Source organism: Hypanus sabinus, chromosome 11, assembly GCF_030144855.1.
Source record: "Hypanus sabinus isolate sHypSab1 chromosome 11, sHypSab1.hap1, whole genome shotgun sequence".
NCBI lineage: Eukaryota > Metazoa > Chordata > Chondrichthyes > Myliobatiformes > Dasyatidae > Hypanus > Hypanus sabinus.
Genome location: NC_082716.1, coordinates 24,478,524 through 24,492,234, shown reverse-complemented (window position 1 = coordinate 24,492,234; position 13,711 = coordinate 24,478,524). Strand labels below are relative to the sequence as shown.

The window sequence follows — 13,711 nt, the reverse complement described above, 5'->3', positions numbered from 1 at the left end:
TATCTTCTTTATTCCAAGTTCTCAAGAGTTTAGGTGGAGCTTCTTTCTTGCTGAGGCCATGAAATCAATCAAGGGGGATACATGAAGAGATGATTTGGAGTTGTGCTTGGTTTCCACTAGGAATAAACTAGTTGCCTTATTTGCAGCAGATAAGGAAGTTGTGTTCTTGCCCATTGCAGTGTTTGAGGGATTCTGGGGGGGGGGGGGGGGTTCTCCCTCCGTCTCCCTCTCTTGTGACTCGAAAGGCTGTCAGTTTATTTGTGTTATTTTGTTTCAATAGAGTCTGCCTCACGTCACCGGTGAATACACTCACGCAGCAACAGCAGTTTAGAAGAAAAAGAGGTGAACTCACTGAGAAAGTTGAAGTCCTGAGTGTACTTGGCAGGGTGGACACAGAGAGGGTGTTATTCCCCCTAGTGAGAGAACCAAAAATTGAGGGACACAGTTTCAGAATAAAACAGATTCAGTTTCATAATATTCCTCGTGGCTGATTTCATGGCCTCAGCAAGTAAAAAGCTCCACCTAATCTCTTGTGAACTTGGAGTAAAGGGTTGGCCATTTAGCTAGAAAGTCAGGAAGAACTTTCTCTCTTGGGTAGTCATGAATTATTAGAATTGATGAAATTAGATCATCAGATGTTGAAGATTAGGAAGCTGAAGGTCATAGGAACTGCAGGAATCTGATGCCAAGTCTAAGATCTTATGAAAGTTGGAATAAGTTCAAAGGGCCTCTAGATGATTTCTCCTGCAAAGATGCAGCAGGTATGGGGACAATGAGAAAACAAACTGTCATGCTACCATGGTTGCATTTGAGCCCTTAGGACAGACAGCACAGTACAGGCCCTTTGGCCCACAATGTTACATATGCCTTTGTGCTATGGCAGGGTGGAATCGTGTTGCCGAGCAGAACTACTAGAAAGATTGACACAAGTTTAGGAAGCAGCAACCTTGAAAGACAAAGAGTTGCGGAATATCGCAGTAGACTGCAAGAACAAATAGATAGAAAAAAAATTGTTCAAATGGCGGTGAGGATGAGTTTAGAGAGGATGGGGCTGGTAACAGACGACATTAGACTGTGCACATTGTCATCCAGCAGAAGAGGATGTCAGATGCATTGTTCTGTCGTCTTGCTGTTCCAGACACAGGACAGGTGAATTGAATGAGTCAGTCATCACACGCAACCTCTCATGGTCCCAGAGCACATCCACAGGAAAGCTCACCAACATCTCTACTTTCTGAGGAGCCTGAAGAGAGCTGGACTTTACACGTCCATACTCATGTCATTCTCTAGACCTGTAGTAGAGCACATCCTGACAAGCTGCATCACTGTTTGGCATGGAAGCTGTACTGAGGCAGACTGGAAGGCTCTACAACAGGTAGGCAAGGCTGCTCAATGTGTCACTGGCACCAGCCTACCTGCCATCAAGGATATACATACAAGAAGGTGCCAAAAAAGGACCAGTAACATCATGAAAGATCCCAGGCAAAGATTAAAAGATTCAAAGGTTCAAAGTACATTTATTATCAAAGTACATAAGCAGTATACAACCCTGGGATTTGTCTTCCCACAGACGACGACAAAACAAAGAAAACCATGGATTCCTACAAAGAAAGACCCCCAACATGCAAAAAAAAAGAACAAATCACACAAATGGCAGAATCCCTCCTCGAGCACTGTTTGTCCCACTCTCATCAGGGAGGAATCTACTCAGCACCCATGTCAAGTCTACCTGACTCAAAAACCCGAGAAAATCTACATTTGCTGGGAATCAAAGCAACACACACAAAATGCTGGAGGAGCTCAGCAGGCCAGGCAGCATCTGTGGAAAAAATAAACAGTCAACACTTTGGGCCGAGATGTCGACTATTTCCTCTTTTCCATAGATGCTGCCTGGCCTAGTGAGTGTCTCCAGCACTTTGTGTGCGTTGAGTCAAAAACAGTTACTTTCCCTAAGCAGTAAGGCTGAACAACACCTCCACTCACTAACTCCACCACTACTTTATTATTTCCTGTCAGTCACCTTAAGTACAGCCTAGCATTACTTTCTGGACATACAATCAATCTATGTATATAAGCTATCTTATGTATTTGTGGTGTTATTTATTATTATTTTATTTTTTATCTTTTCTCTATTTTTCATGCTGCACCAGATCTGGGGTGACAATTATCTCATTCAATTTTACACTTATGTATTCTCCTTTACATTCATAGGAAATGACATTGAACAATCTTGAATCTTATTAGATAGGGTCAATATACCAAGGGTTATAATTGCTCTCTAAAATGATAGTCGATTCAAGCATGGATTTGTCAGAACAAGTCAGTTAGATACAACTCTAATATAGACAGCAGATGCTTCTCTGTAATCCAGGTGCCTTGGATCAAATATCACTGCACTTAGAGAGCATTCACAAATACAAAACAATGTGCATTGCAACTTTATACAGTTTTATGGCCACTGTAAAGTTCTTTTCAAGACTGTGTATCTTTTTAACAACTGCATAATGTGCATCATAAAACAGGGATAAGATATAGCTGGAAGATATTTTTAAAAGTGGCCTTTCACAGTTGTCAGCAGAGGTTCTAATTTATGACCATCACTGGTGATTCCTTCGGGGCTTCTACTGATTAGCCACGCCTGCATCCTCCAAGGATACGGAGACAATCGTGTAAAATTGACTTACTGTCCTCCATAATGAAGGAGAGTGAATATTATTCAGTGTGCTAATGGGATACTCTTCAAAATAAGCCTGAGATTAAAACAAAAGCATTAAGGTTAAAAACTGAAAGGAATTAGGAAGCAGGGGGTTGGGGAAGAAAGGTGATGTTGGGGCAAGTTTTATTAAGTCAAGGACCTGCCTAATGAATTACACTTAAGAAACAAGATTAGATATAGTTGCTTCACACACAAAGTGCTGGAGAAACTCAGCAGGCCAGGCAGCATCTATGGAAAAGAGTACAGTCAGTGTTTCGGGCTGAAACATCGACTGTACTCTTTTCCACAGATGCTGCCTAGCCTGCTGAGTTCCTCCAACATTTTGTATGTGGTGCTCAGATTTCCAGCATCTGCAGATTTTCTCTTGTTTGTAGATATATTTGCTTGTGCTTTGTTAAAAACAGAGATAAAATACACTTATTGACCACTTCATTGAGTTCAGGAGTTTACCTAATAAAATGGCCACAGCAGTAGGATCCAGTGTGGCCTGCTGCTGCTGTAGCCCATCCACTTCAAAGTTCGATGTGTTGTGCATTCAGAGATGCTTTTCTGCAGAGCACTGTTGTAACACATGATTATTTGAATTACTGTCGCCTTCCTGTCAGCTTGAGCTAGACTGGCCATTCTCCTCTGACCTCTCTCATTAACAAGGCATTTTCACCCACAGAACTGCTGCTCAGTGGATTTTTGTTTTGTTTTTCACCCCATTCTGTGTAAATTCTAGAGACTCGTGTGCATGAAAATCCCTGGAGATCAGCAGTTACTGAGATACTCAAATCACCTCATCTGGCACCAACAATCATTCCACAGTCAACGTCACTTAGATCACATTTCTTTCATAGGCTTGGTCTGAACAACAACTGAATCCCTTGACCATGTCTACTTGTTTTTGTGCATTGAGTTGCTGCAACATGTTTGGCTGATTAGACGTTTGCATTAATGAGCAGGTGTGCAGGTGTATCTAATAAAGTGTACTTTTATTTAAATAATTTAAAGAGTGAAGTATTACTTGTCTTTCAAGTCATAGATAATTGAACTGCATTGTATCACTATATCAAAATTTACGTGTTGTTTGAAGATTTTTATGCATTTTTGCTTTTCCAATTTATATTGGTTATTTTTCATGCTCTTGTCTAGGAAGTAATTGGCAGAAGTCTGTCATATATTGGAGCCTATAGAGTGCTGAATAACAAGGACCCTGTGGTAGCATTGATTGATGAGGAGATGTGCATTAACTGTGGCAAATGCTACCTGACTTGTAATGACTCTGGTTATCAGGTAAGGAGACATTAGTAATGAGCACAATGTGTATTATCACTTCTGATTTATGAGGCATTTAGATGTACAAATTGAAATCCTTGTGTATATCTGTTATAAGCAAATCTTCAGCGGGCTGCTGTTTCCCATGTCCAACCAGGCTGAAGGCGATACACTCCACAGTAAATCAATTCATATTGGGAATCCTGAAAATGAATAAATGGATGTGAATTACTCATTTAAAATATAAACTCTTAAATCTAGAACTTCTACTGGAAGAATTGAAGGATTGAATCATTGAGCTAACTCTTTCAGTGTCTATTTTAGAACAACATTGAACTAATTTAGTGATGGATTCAAAATGGAAAAAAATGGATGTATATTCACTGGTCACTTTATTAGGTGCCTCTTGCATGCTTGTGATCTTCTGCTGCTGTAGCCCACCCACTTCAAGGTTTGACATGTTGTGCGATCAGAGATGCTCTTCTGCACACCACTGTTGAAATGCATGGTTATTTCAGTTACTGTCACCGTGCTTGAACTCATTTCGCCCTTCTCCTCATTTGCACCCACAAAACTGCCGCTCACTTTATTTTCTGGGGTTTTTTTTGGCTCCATTCTCTGTAAATTCTAGGGACTGCTACGCGTGAAAATCCCAGGAGATCTGAGATATTCAAACCACCCTGTGTGGCACCAACAACCATTCCACAGTCAAAGTCATGTAGATCACATTTGTTCTCTATTCTGCTGTTTGGTCGGAACAACAACTGAACCACTTGACTGTGCTTGCATATCTTTACGGATTGAGATGCTGCTATGTTAGATATTTGCGATAGCAAACAGGTGTACCTGACAAAGTAGCCACTGAGTATGATTCTTTATGGAATACTTACTTAGCATCTTGTTTATAATTTAATGGGAAAAATCACAGTCCCTTTGTTCCAGAGATCTACAGATTGGGAAGTACAGTGTCACGGGATAATGTTGTTTCTTCCTGCTTCCAAAAGGCATAAAGATTGATGGATTTGCCACAGTAATTAATATATGTAATAGGAGAGGTACAGGGATATGTAGAGAATAAAATAGATTTTGCTTGGAGCTGTGCTTGATGGTTGACACAGATTTAATGGGAAGAATGGTCTGTTTCCCTCCTATGTGACTCTATGGTACAACTCTCCTATGCTCTCCGACTACTCAAGTAACTGATCTTACTTCAAACTATGTTCTTCAATGATTCAGAGTATATCTATTATAAAAGTACGTATGCAATATACAACCTTGAGTTGCGTCTTTCCATGTGCAGCCACGATACAAAGAAAACTATGGAACCCATTTAAAGAAAAACATCAGACCCCCCCCCCCCCACGTAAAATAAACAAATTGTGCAAACAGCAAAAAAAAAGCAGAAAACACAGAATGCAAACCACCGAATCATAAAGACATCACAAGAGTCCGGGAATATCCCATTTAGTTCACCCCGGAAGCAGCGCATCTCTCACCATCTGCACTAGTCTGCCCCGAGTGTAGTTATACAAAACAGTACATAAGGGGCAACCAGAAACACATCATTATGTGAGGTGTAGAGTCCAAACCACAAACCACATCGATTAAGCCGTGCTCAAGACCCATAGACTGCAGCAGCATTGAGCAAGAGGGAAGGAGAAAGACTCTTCTGGAAGTTTCTCCCTGTCTTAAAACACATTCCAGCATATACATTAATCTCTCAGTTTACTCAGTTTTTCTACAGGTCAAGTTGGCACTTCGCAGAGTGGTGAAGGGTCTTTTCCCAACCTTAAGTAGCTTAAGGAAAACATTAAAGAGCTTTTTTGGGAGGCATTTATGCCTTGTCCTGAGGTGGATCCCTTAGCTGGCATATTATTGTCGACACCTTACTAAGCATCTTGTTAACATGCAGTTCCTTTGAGCGGCACACAGACACAACTGCCCATCACCTCTAAACACGACCTTCAAAGAGGTAGGAAAGACCTATTGTTAAGAAAGATTTTAAACCCCAAACCCTGATGAGAAGGGCACAAGCCACAACTGTGGCCTCCCTACGGTTTCTTGCATGGTGTAGATTAACTGGCTTTCCTTTAACTGGGCTGCTTCAGAGTGCTAAGAGAAGGTCAGAGTTGCACTCCAGTTATATCCTCTCTGTGGATTTTTGTCTGTAAGCTCTCCTTCCCTACGGTTGATGGAAGGTAATACAGCCTCCACGTTAACTCCAGATCTCCTGAAACTTTTCCAATTGTGTACCAGCTCAGCTGTTTTTTACTATTTTTAAGAATGGAGTATTGTGATCAATTTATTAATGGGGTCTATTACTATTTTGATTATTATTTGCTTGGATACAATGTTTCAGAGCAGGTTAGATCCAATTAGGAAATTGTTGAATCTGTCACATACAGGGTATATTAGACCATAAGACATAGGAGCAGCATTAGGTTATTTTACCCATTGAGACTGCTCTGCCATTCCAACATGGCTGACTTATTATCCCTCTCAACTCCCATCTCCTGTCTTCTCCCCGTAATCTGTGACGTCCTTCCTGATCAAGAAACTACCAGCCTTTTCTTAAAATATGAACAATGACTTGGCCTCCATAGCTATCTGAGGCCAGTAGAACAGAGTGAGCTAGGAATAATGGTGCATAGTTCCCTGAAGGTGGAATCTCATGTGGATAGGGTGGTGAAGAAAGCTTTTGGGAACGTATTGGTAACATAGAACATAGAATAGTACAGCACATTACAGGACCGTCGGCCAACAATGTTGTGCTGACCTTCAAACCCTGCCTCCCATATAACCCCCCACCTTAAATTCCTCCATATACCATATAAGGCCAAATTTGGAGTATTGTGTACAGTTCTGGTCACCAAATTATAGGAAAGATGTCAGCAAAATAGAGTACAGAGGAGATTTACTAGAATGTTACCTGGGTTTCAGCACCTAAGTTAAAGAGAAAGGTTGAAAAGTTAGGTCTTTATTTTTTGGAGCATAGATGGTTGAGCGGGGACTTGATAGAGGTATTTAAAATTATGAGGGGGATAGTTAGAGTTGACGTTGATAGGCTTTTTCCATTGAGAGTAGGGGAGATTCAAACTAAAGGACATGAGTTGAGAGTTAGGGGTGCAAAAGTTAAGGGGTAACACGAGGGGGAATTTCTTTACTCAGAGACTAAAGTGTGGAACGAGCTTCCAGTAGAAGTGGTAGAGGCAGGTTCAATATTGTCATTTAAAGTAAAATTGGCTAGGTATATGGATAGGAAAGGAATGGAGGGTTATGGGCTGAGTGCAGGTAGGTGGGACTAGGTGAGAGTAAGCGTTCGGCACGGACTAGAAGGGCTGAGATGGCCTGTTTCCATGCTGTAATTGTTATATGGTTATATGAATTCCACAGATTCACCACCTTCTGGTGTCACTAAGCAAATGGGGATATACAACCAGCCCGACAACTTGTGAATGTGGAACTGAGCCACAAACTATGCAACATCTCCTGCAACGTCCATCACTAGAGGAACCCTGTACTGTTGCAGATCTTGCCAAAAAACAAGACGCAAAGTGTATCCAGTCTGGCCATGTATAGATTGTCTGTGGACACGATAAGAAGAACCACCTTCTGGCTAAAGACATTCCTTTTCATCTCTTCTAAAGGGACATCTTCCTGATCTGGGGCTGTTCCTCTGGTCCTAGACTCCCTCACTACAGGAAACATCCTGTTCACGTCCATTGTCCCTAGGACTTTCAACATTTGATAAGTTTCAAAGAGATCCCCTCTCATTCTTCTAATATCTGTATTTCGATAATCTATATTCTGTATCAGTTCACCTGAAAAGTTTGAGGAGCTATGGACAGCCAGCCAGCCAACTTGTTTCAATCAGAATACATTCCAAAATACTTCAGCAGATTTAGTGCATTATTCCCTACTCACTTACAGTTCTGTTATGATTAATTATGATTAATTAATTAATTGTTGGATTTGCTATCAGGGTGAAATTGGATCATAATGTTTCTGCTTTCAGCTGGATAAGATGGAGAACAGGAGAAGAACAGAAAGCACTGGAAGTACTTGGCAGTGTAGGCAGCATTTGTGGAAAGGAAAATTAAGATAACACTTCATGTTGAACCCTTCAATAGAACAGGAAAATGAGAAAATTGCCCATGTTTTCTCTCCTTCCCAGAACTGGTGAGAAGTTTTTGACCTGAAATGTTAGCTATAATTCTCTTTTCACTGATGCTGTCTGACCTGCTGAGGGTTTCCAAGTTTTTTGATATTTTTATTTCGGATTTCCAGCATCCGCAATTCTGTGATTTTCAATTAATAGAGAACATGATTCTAATTCAGGAAGTTAGCCCCCATGGGACCAAATATTGGAAATGTATTTGACGTAACCTCAGTGCGGGTGTTGCTGAGGCAACCTGATGTCATTCTTAGGAGAAGCATTATGCTGTATGCATTGTTATTAAGTGACCTTTGCCATGTTCTAAGCTTCCTGGAAGTTGTTTACCTTGAATGAGGCCATTTGTGGTTTTGTTGGGCTCAAAATCACTTAGCCCACATCTGGCTTAAAGTTGTATGCATAAGAATATTGCTGTAAGATGAGACCAGAGGGATAAATCTCTTTGAAAATGTTTGCTGTATTTTTGGAATCAGGTAGTGATACATTACTGCTGACATTACAGCAGATCTATAGTCCCTTTTACCTCATTGGCAAATTGTCTGTGGATGCCATTCAGTAAGATGCAACTTCTTAATCACTAAATGAAAGCCAGTGTTGATTGTTTCTCAGGCCTACCTGCTCCGGTGGAGAAATGACCTCTGGCATACAATTGCATAATTAGGCCTGCTTGTTAATTGTACATCTTCTAAAGTTAAGAATATTGAGGCCTCGTTTGGAGTATTATGAGCAGTTTTGGACCCCTTATCTTAGTAAGGTTGAGCTGATACTGGAGAGGGTTCAAAGGAGTTTCATAAAAATGATTACACTATTGAACAGCTTGTCATATGAAGAGCATTTGATGCCCTTGGGCCAGTATTCATTGCAATTCAGAAGAATGAGGGGGTGACCTAATTGAAACATATTGAATGTTGAAAAGCCTTAATAGAGTGGATGTGGCGAAGATGTTTCCTATGGTGGAAGGGTCTAGGACAGGGGTCAGCAACCTTTACCACTGAAAGAGCCACTGAAGTTGCCGACCCCCGGTCTAGGACCAGAGGACACAGCCTCAAAATAGAAGGATGTCCTTTTAGAACAGAGATGAGGAAGAATTTCTTTAGCCAGGGTGTGGTGAATCTGCGGAATTCATTGTCACAGGCAGCTATTCAGCCAAGTCTTTATTGGTCAGGGCTGAGAAGGAAAATGCATCAGCCATGATGAAATGGTGAAGCACATTTGATGGGCCAAATGGCCTAATTCTGCTTCTATATCTTATGGTCTGTGGTATTATATTATTTTTATTTATCCCTGTATAGGACTGAAATATTGTTGTCATTTTAATGTCATCCCTAATTGAATCCAGAACCGAGTGACTTGCTCAGACAATTCTGCGGACTGTTAAGAGACAATTACATTATGGCACACGCAAAATGCTGGAGGAACTCAGCAGGCCAGGAGCATCTATAGAAAAGAGTAAGCAGTCAACATTTTGGGCCAAGACCATTAAACAGGACTAGAAGGAAAAAGATGAGAAGTCAAAGTGAAAAGGTGGAGGGAGGGGAGGAAGACAGGTGACAGGTGAAGCCAGGGGAGGGGGAGGGGAGGGATGAAGTAAGAGCTGGGAAGTTGATTGGTGAAAGAAATACAGGGCTGGAGAAGGGAAGATCTGATAGGAGCAGACAGAAGGCCATGGAAGATAGGGAAGAGGAAAGAACACCAGATGGAAGTGATAGGCAGGTAAGGAGATAAGGTGTGAGAGGGAAATGGGAATGGGGAATGGTGAAGGAAAGACGGTGCGGGGCACTACCGGAAGTTCAAGAAATCAATGTGCATACCATCAGGTTGGAAGATACCTAGACATTGTTGCTCCTCCAAACTGAGTGTGGCCTCATTGCTGCAATAGATGAGGCCATGGATGGACATGTTGGAATGGGAATGGGAAGTAGAATTAAAAGAGTGGGCACTGAGATACCCCTTTTTCTGATGGACAGAGCTTAGGTGCTCAGCAAAGCAGTCTCCCAATCTACATCGTGTCTTACCGATGTACAGGAGACCACACTGTGAGCATCAGATACATTAGTGACCCAAACAGACTCACAGGTGATATGTCACCTCACTTGGAAGGACTGTTTGGGGCCCTGAATGAAAGTGAGGGAGAAGGTGTAGGGACAGGTGTAGCTCTTGATAAGTGCCAGGAGGGAATTCAGTGGGGAGGGACAATTGGACAAGGGAGTCAGGTCGGGAGCGATCCCTGCGGAAAGCAGAAATTGGAGGGAGGGAAAGATGTGCTTGGTGGTGGGATCCCGTTGGAGATGGCGGAAGGTATGGAGAATTAAGTGCTGGATGTGAAGGTTGGTGGGGTGGTAGGTGAGGGCAAAAGGAACCCTATCCCTGGCAAGGTGATTGGGAGGCCACTTCACTGATTACCTATGCTCTGCCACCAGAAAAAGCGGGGTCTCCCAGTGGCCACCTATTTTAATTCTACTTCCCATTCCTATTCCAACATGTTAGTCCATGGCCTCCTCTACTGTCGTGATGACGCCACACTCAGGTTGGAGGAGCAACATCTTATATTCCGCCTGAGTAGCCTCCAACCTGATGATGAGAACATCGATTTCTTGAACATGATGACTCCCCCCCCCCCCCCCCACCTTCACCATTCCCATTTCCCTTGTTTACCTTATCCCCTTATCTTCCCATCACCTCCCTCTGGTGCTCCTCCCCCTTCCCTTTCTTCCTTGTCCTCCTGTCCTCTCCCATCAGATTCCCCCTTCTTCAACCCCGTATCTCCTTCACCAATCAACTTCCCAGCTCTTTACCTCACCCCTCCCCCTCTCTGTGTTAATCTATCACCTTCAACCTGATATCTCTACTACCCTCTCCCATCCCTCTGCCTTTTCACTCTGACTTCTCTTTTCTCCACTCCTGATGAAGGGTCTTGGCCTGAAACGTCGACTGTACTCTTTTCCATAGCTGCTGCCTGACCTGCAGAGTTCCTCCAGTATTTTGCATGGGTTGCTTGGATTTCCAACATCAGCAGATTTCCTCTTGTTTGAGATTAGACAATTATATTGGTTGTTTTGTAGTGACATTGAAGTAAGACTGAGGCATTGGTAATTCTGATTTTATATTTGTGACAATCCCATAGTTTTATGATAGAGATGTATTTGAATTTCAAATCCCTAGCTGCCTTGGTAGGATTTGAAATTCTGCCTGGATCAATTGTAAAAGCTCTTGAAGACTCGTGCAGTAACTTCTACAGTACTCAAAGCTACGTCAATCTATCATTTTGCTAACAACTTCTAGTGCTTTCTATGGATTTGTTGTTACAATATTGAATCATGTCCACTTCAGTACATAGATGCTCACCCTCTTGTACTGTCTTCTTTCCACCAGGAATTATTGTGCTTTGAAGAGAAACAAGTATGCCAGTAAACAGATATTGTGTGATATGTTTTTTTATTATTTTCTCCCAGCTCTTAGACCTTTTAGATTATGAAGTTTTAGAGTAGAGATGAAGAGTGCTATATGATAAGGAAGGTGAGAGATAATGTGACCTCCGGGAATATTTCCAATCAGATCTGGCAAGACTGAGACAGCATAGTGGTGCTTCAGTGATTCCAGTGATGTGACTGTGAGAACTCGTTCTGACAACCTATTCCAACTGTTCAACCTCTCCCTGCTGATCATTTCTTTTCTGTAGCCTCCACAACTCTACAGACATTTTCTTCTCAGGGATACGCTAGAAACACACATCTTTGGCCATTTTTTTTAACATTTTCACAGGAATCATAATAAACAAAAAAATTTAATTCTCTTTCAAACCAATCTGCTTTTCATAATTTAAATTCCCGTTTTTAATTTTTATGTGTGCGTTGTGGTCTTCGCTTCAGAAGAATCAGACTCTGTTGCTATAGTAACAGTCTAGCTGACAATAAGTAGCTACCATAATATTGCTATCTGTCTGACTTAAGGACGTTTTAAAAAAAAATAGAAGCAACTTTTAATTTCAGTACAAACTACGGTAGTAGAAAGAGTTGCATGGAGAGTACAAATAAAAGAAAAACATAGGCTTCATACTTGAGTTAATAACTATGTTTTGCTTTAACCAATTACAATTAAAATTCAGCTTTGAGTCTTTTGTGGAAAAATGGCCCTATAGTGCTGTAACATTCATTATTAAACCTCTCTGCATGTTAGTTTTAAGTACGGGCCCCAACACTTCGTTATGTACAGTAGTTATCTCATGAGAGTTCCAGATTGCATTTATTCTATAGTATTTCATATGAAGGAAATGTAGATTAGTACCAATGCTAATGTACTTTCTGAATTGTTATAAAGCCAGATCAACTGCAGCTGCTGACTTCAATTATACTTATGAATTGCAACTTAATTTACCAAAATAGTTGGTGCTAAAAGCAAGGTTTTTAATCAGACCTGATTGTATAATTTGTGTTGATGTTCTCTGAGTGTATTAATTAGAATGAGTCAAAAAGCAAAAGCTGCAATGTACGTAAAAGCAGTATTCAACCTTTTTTTTGTATCAGTATACGTGGACAAACTCTGATACTTTTGAACAGGAAAGTTGTGTGGTAGCAGTGACAGTCTGCAGGAGGAACTTAGAGGTTTAATATCCACAAGGCTACAAGATCTAGGAGCAGAATTGGGCCATTTGGCCCATCAAGACTGCTCCACTATTCTATCATAACTGATTTACTATCCCTCTCAACCCCATTTTCCTGCCTTCTTACTAATCATGAACCTATCAATCTCTGCTTTAAATATACCCAAGACTTGGCCTCCACAGCCATCTGTGGCAATGGATTCCACAGAATCACCACCCTGAGTATGTCTGCAGGAAAATTGCTGAGTATGCCCATGGGAAATTAAATCTCAGGGTTGTATATGGCGATATATATGTACTCTGATAATAAAATTTACTTTGAACTTTGGCTAAAGAAATTTCTCCACATCTCTGTTCTAAAGGAACAGGCTGTACATTCTGTCCCTCACCACTTAATTTGAGCTTATGCAAATGGGAAGGGAAATTTGCAGAGTGTAAAGACGTTTGGTTGAAATTGGTGACAAGTAGATCATATGGATCATGAAGTTGCGCTTCTGCTGAATCTGCTGCAGCAGAACTTAATTCCAAGAGAGTTGGACAAAGAATTAGGACTCCCTTTGAGTTCAAGATCAAAAGTAAGAAACTGATTAGCACTGAAATCTGTAAGGTCAGAAAAGTTCTGAAAACCCATAACTAGACAAGATTTAAAATTACTTATTTGAGAGAGAGGTGTGAACCATGAATGGAGATAGGTTACTTGGCCCTCACTGTTGAAATTATATAGAAATAACTTGATATTTTCTTTTAAAAAAACAGAGCAAGTTTCTTGAATTTTGTACACACAGGAGGTGCAACAAACATTCTTTATTTAATCTTTTTGGGAATTATGTGGTTGTAATTTTTAAAGTCAATTTTTATTAAATTCGAATTGTAGGCCTGTTTGCAAATAATTCACATTAACTGTGGAATGAACCAGTCCTATAATAACTGTTAAAAGGGGTGAGTTAAAAATCCAATAAAT

At 41.0% G+C, this 13,711-nt stretch overlaps 1 protein-coding gene across 2 annotated transcripts in view; it reads left to right on the top strand.

The window, feature by feature from the left end:
- LOC132401544 (dihydropyrimidine dehydrogenase [NADP(+)]-like) overlaps window positions 1-13,711 on the top strand; it is an 889,454-nt gene that overhangs the window by 837,401 nt on the left and 38,342 nt on the right. For both annotated transcript variants that reach the window (XM_059983565.1, XM_059983564.1), the window contains exon 22: window positions 3,854-3,994. In XM_059983565.1, the coding sequence (XP_059839548.1) occupies window positions 3,854-3,994 (141 nt within the window). The remainder of the gene's footprint in view (window positions 1-3,853; window positions 3,995-13,711) is intronic.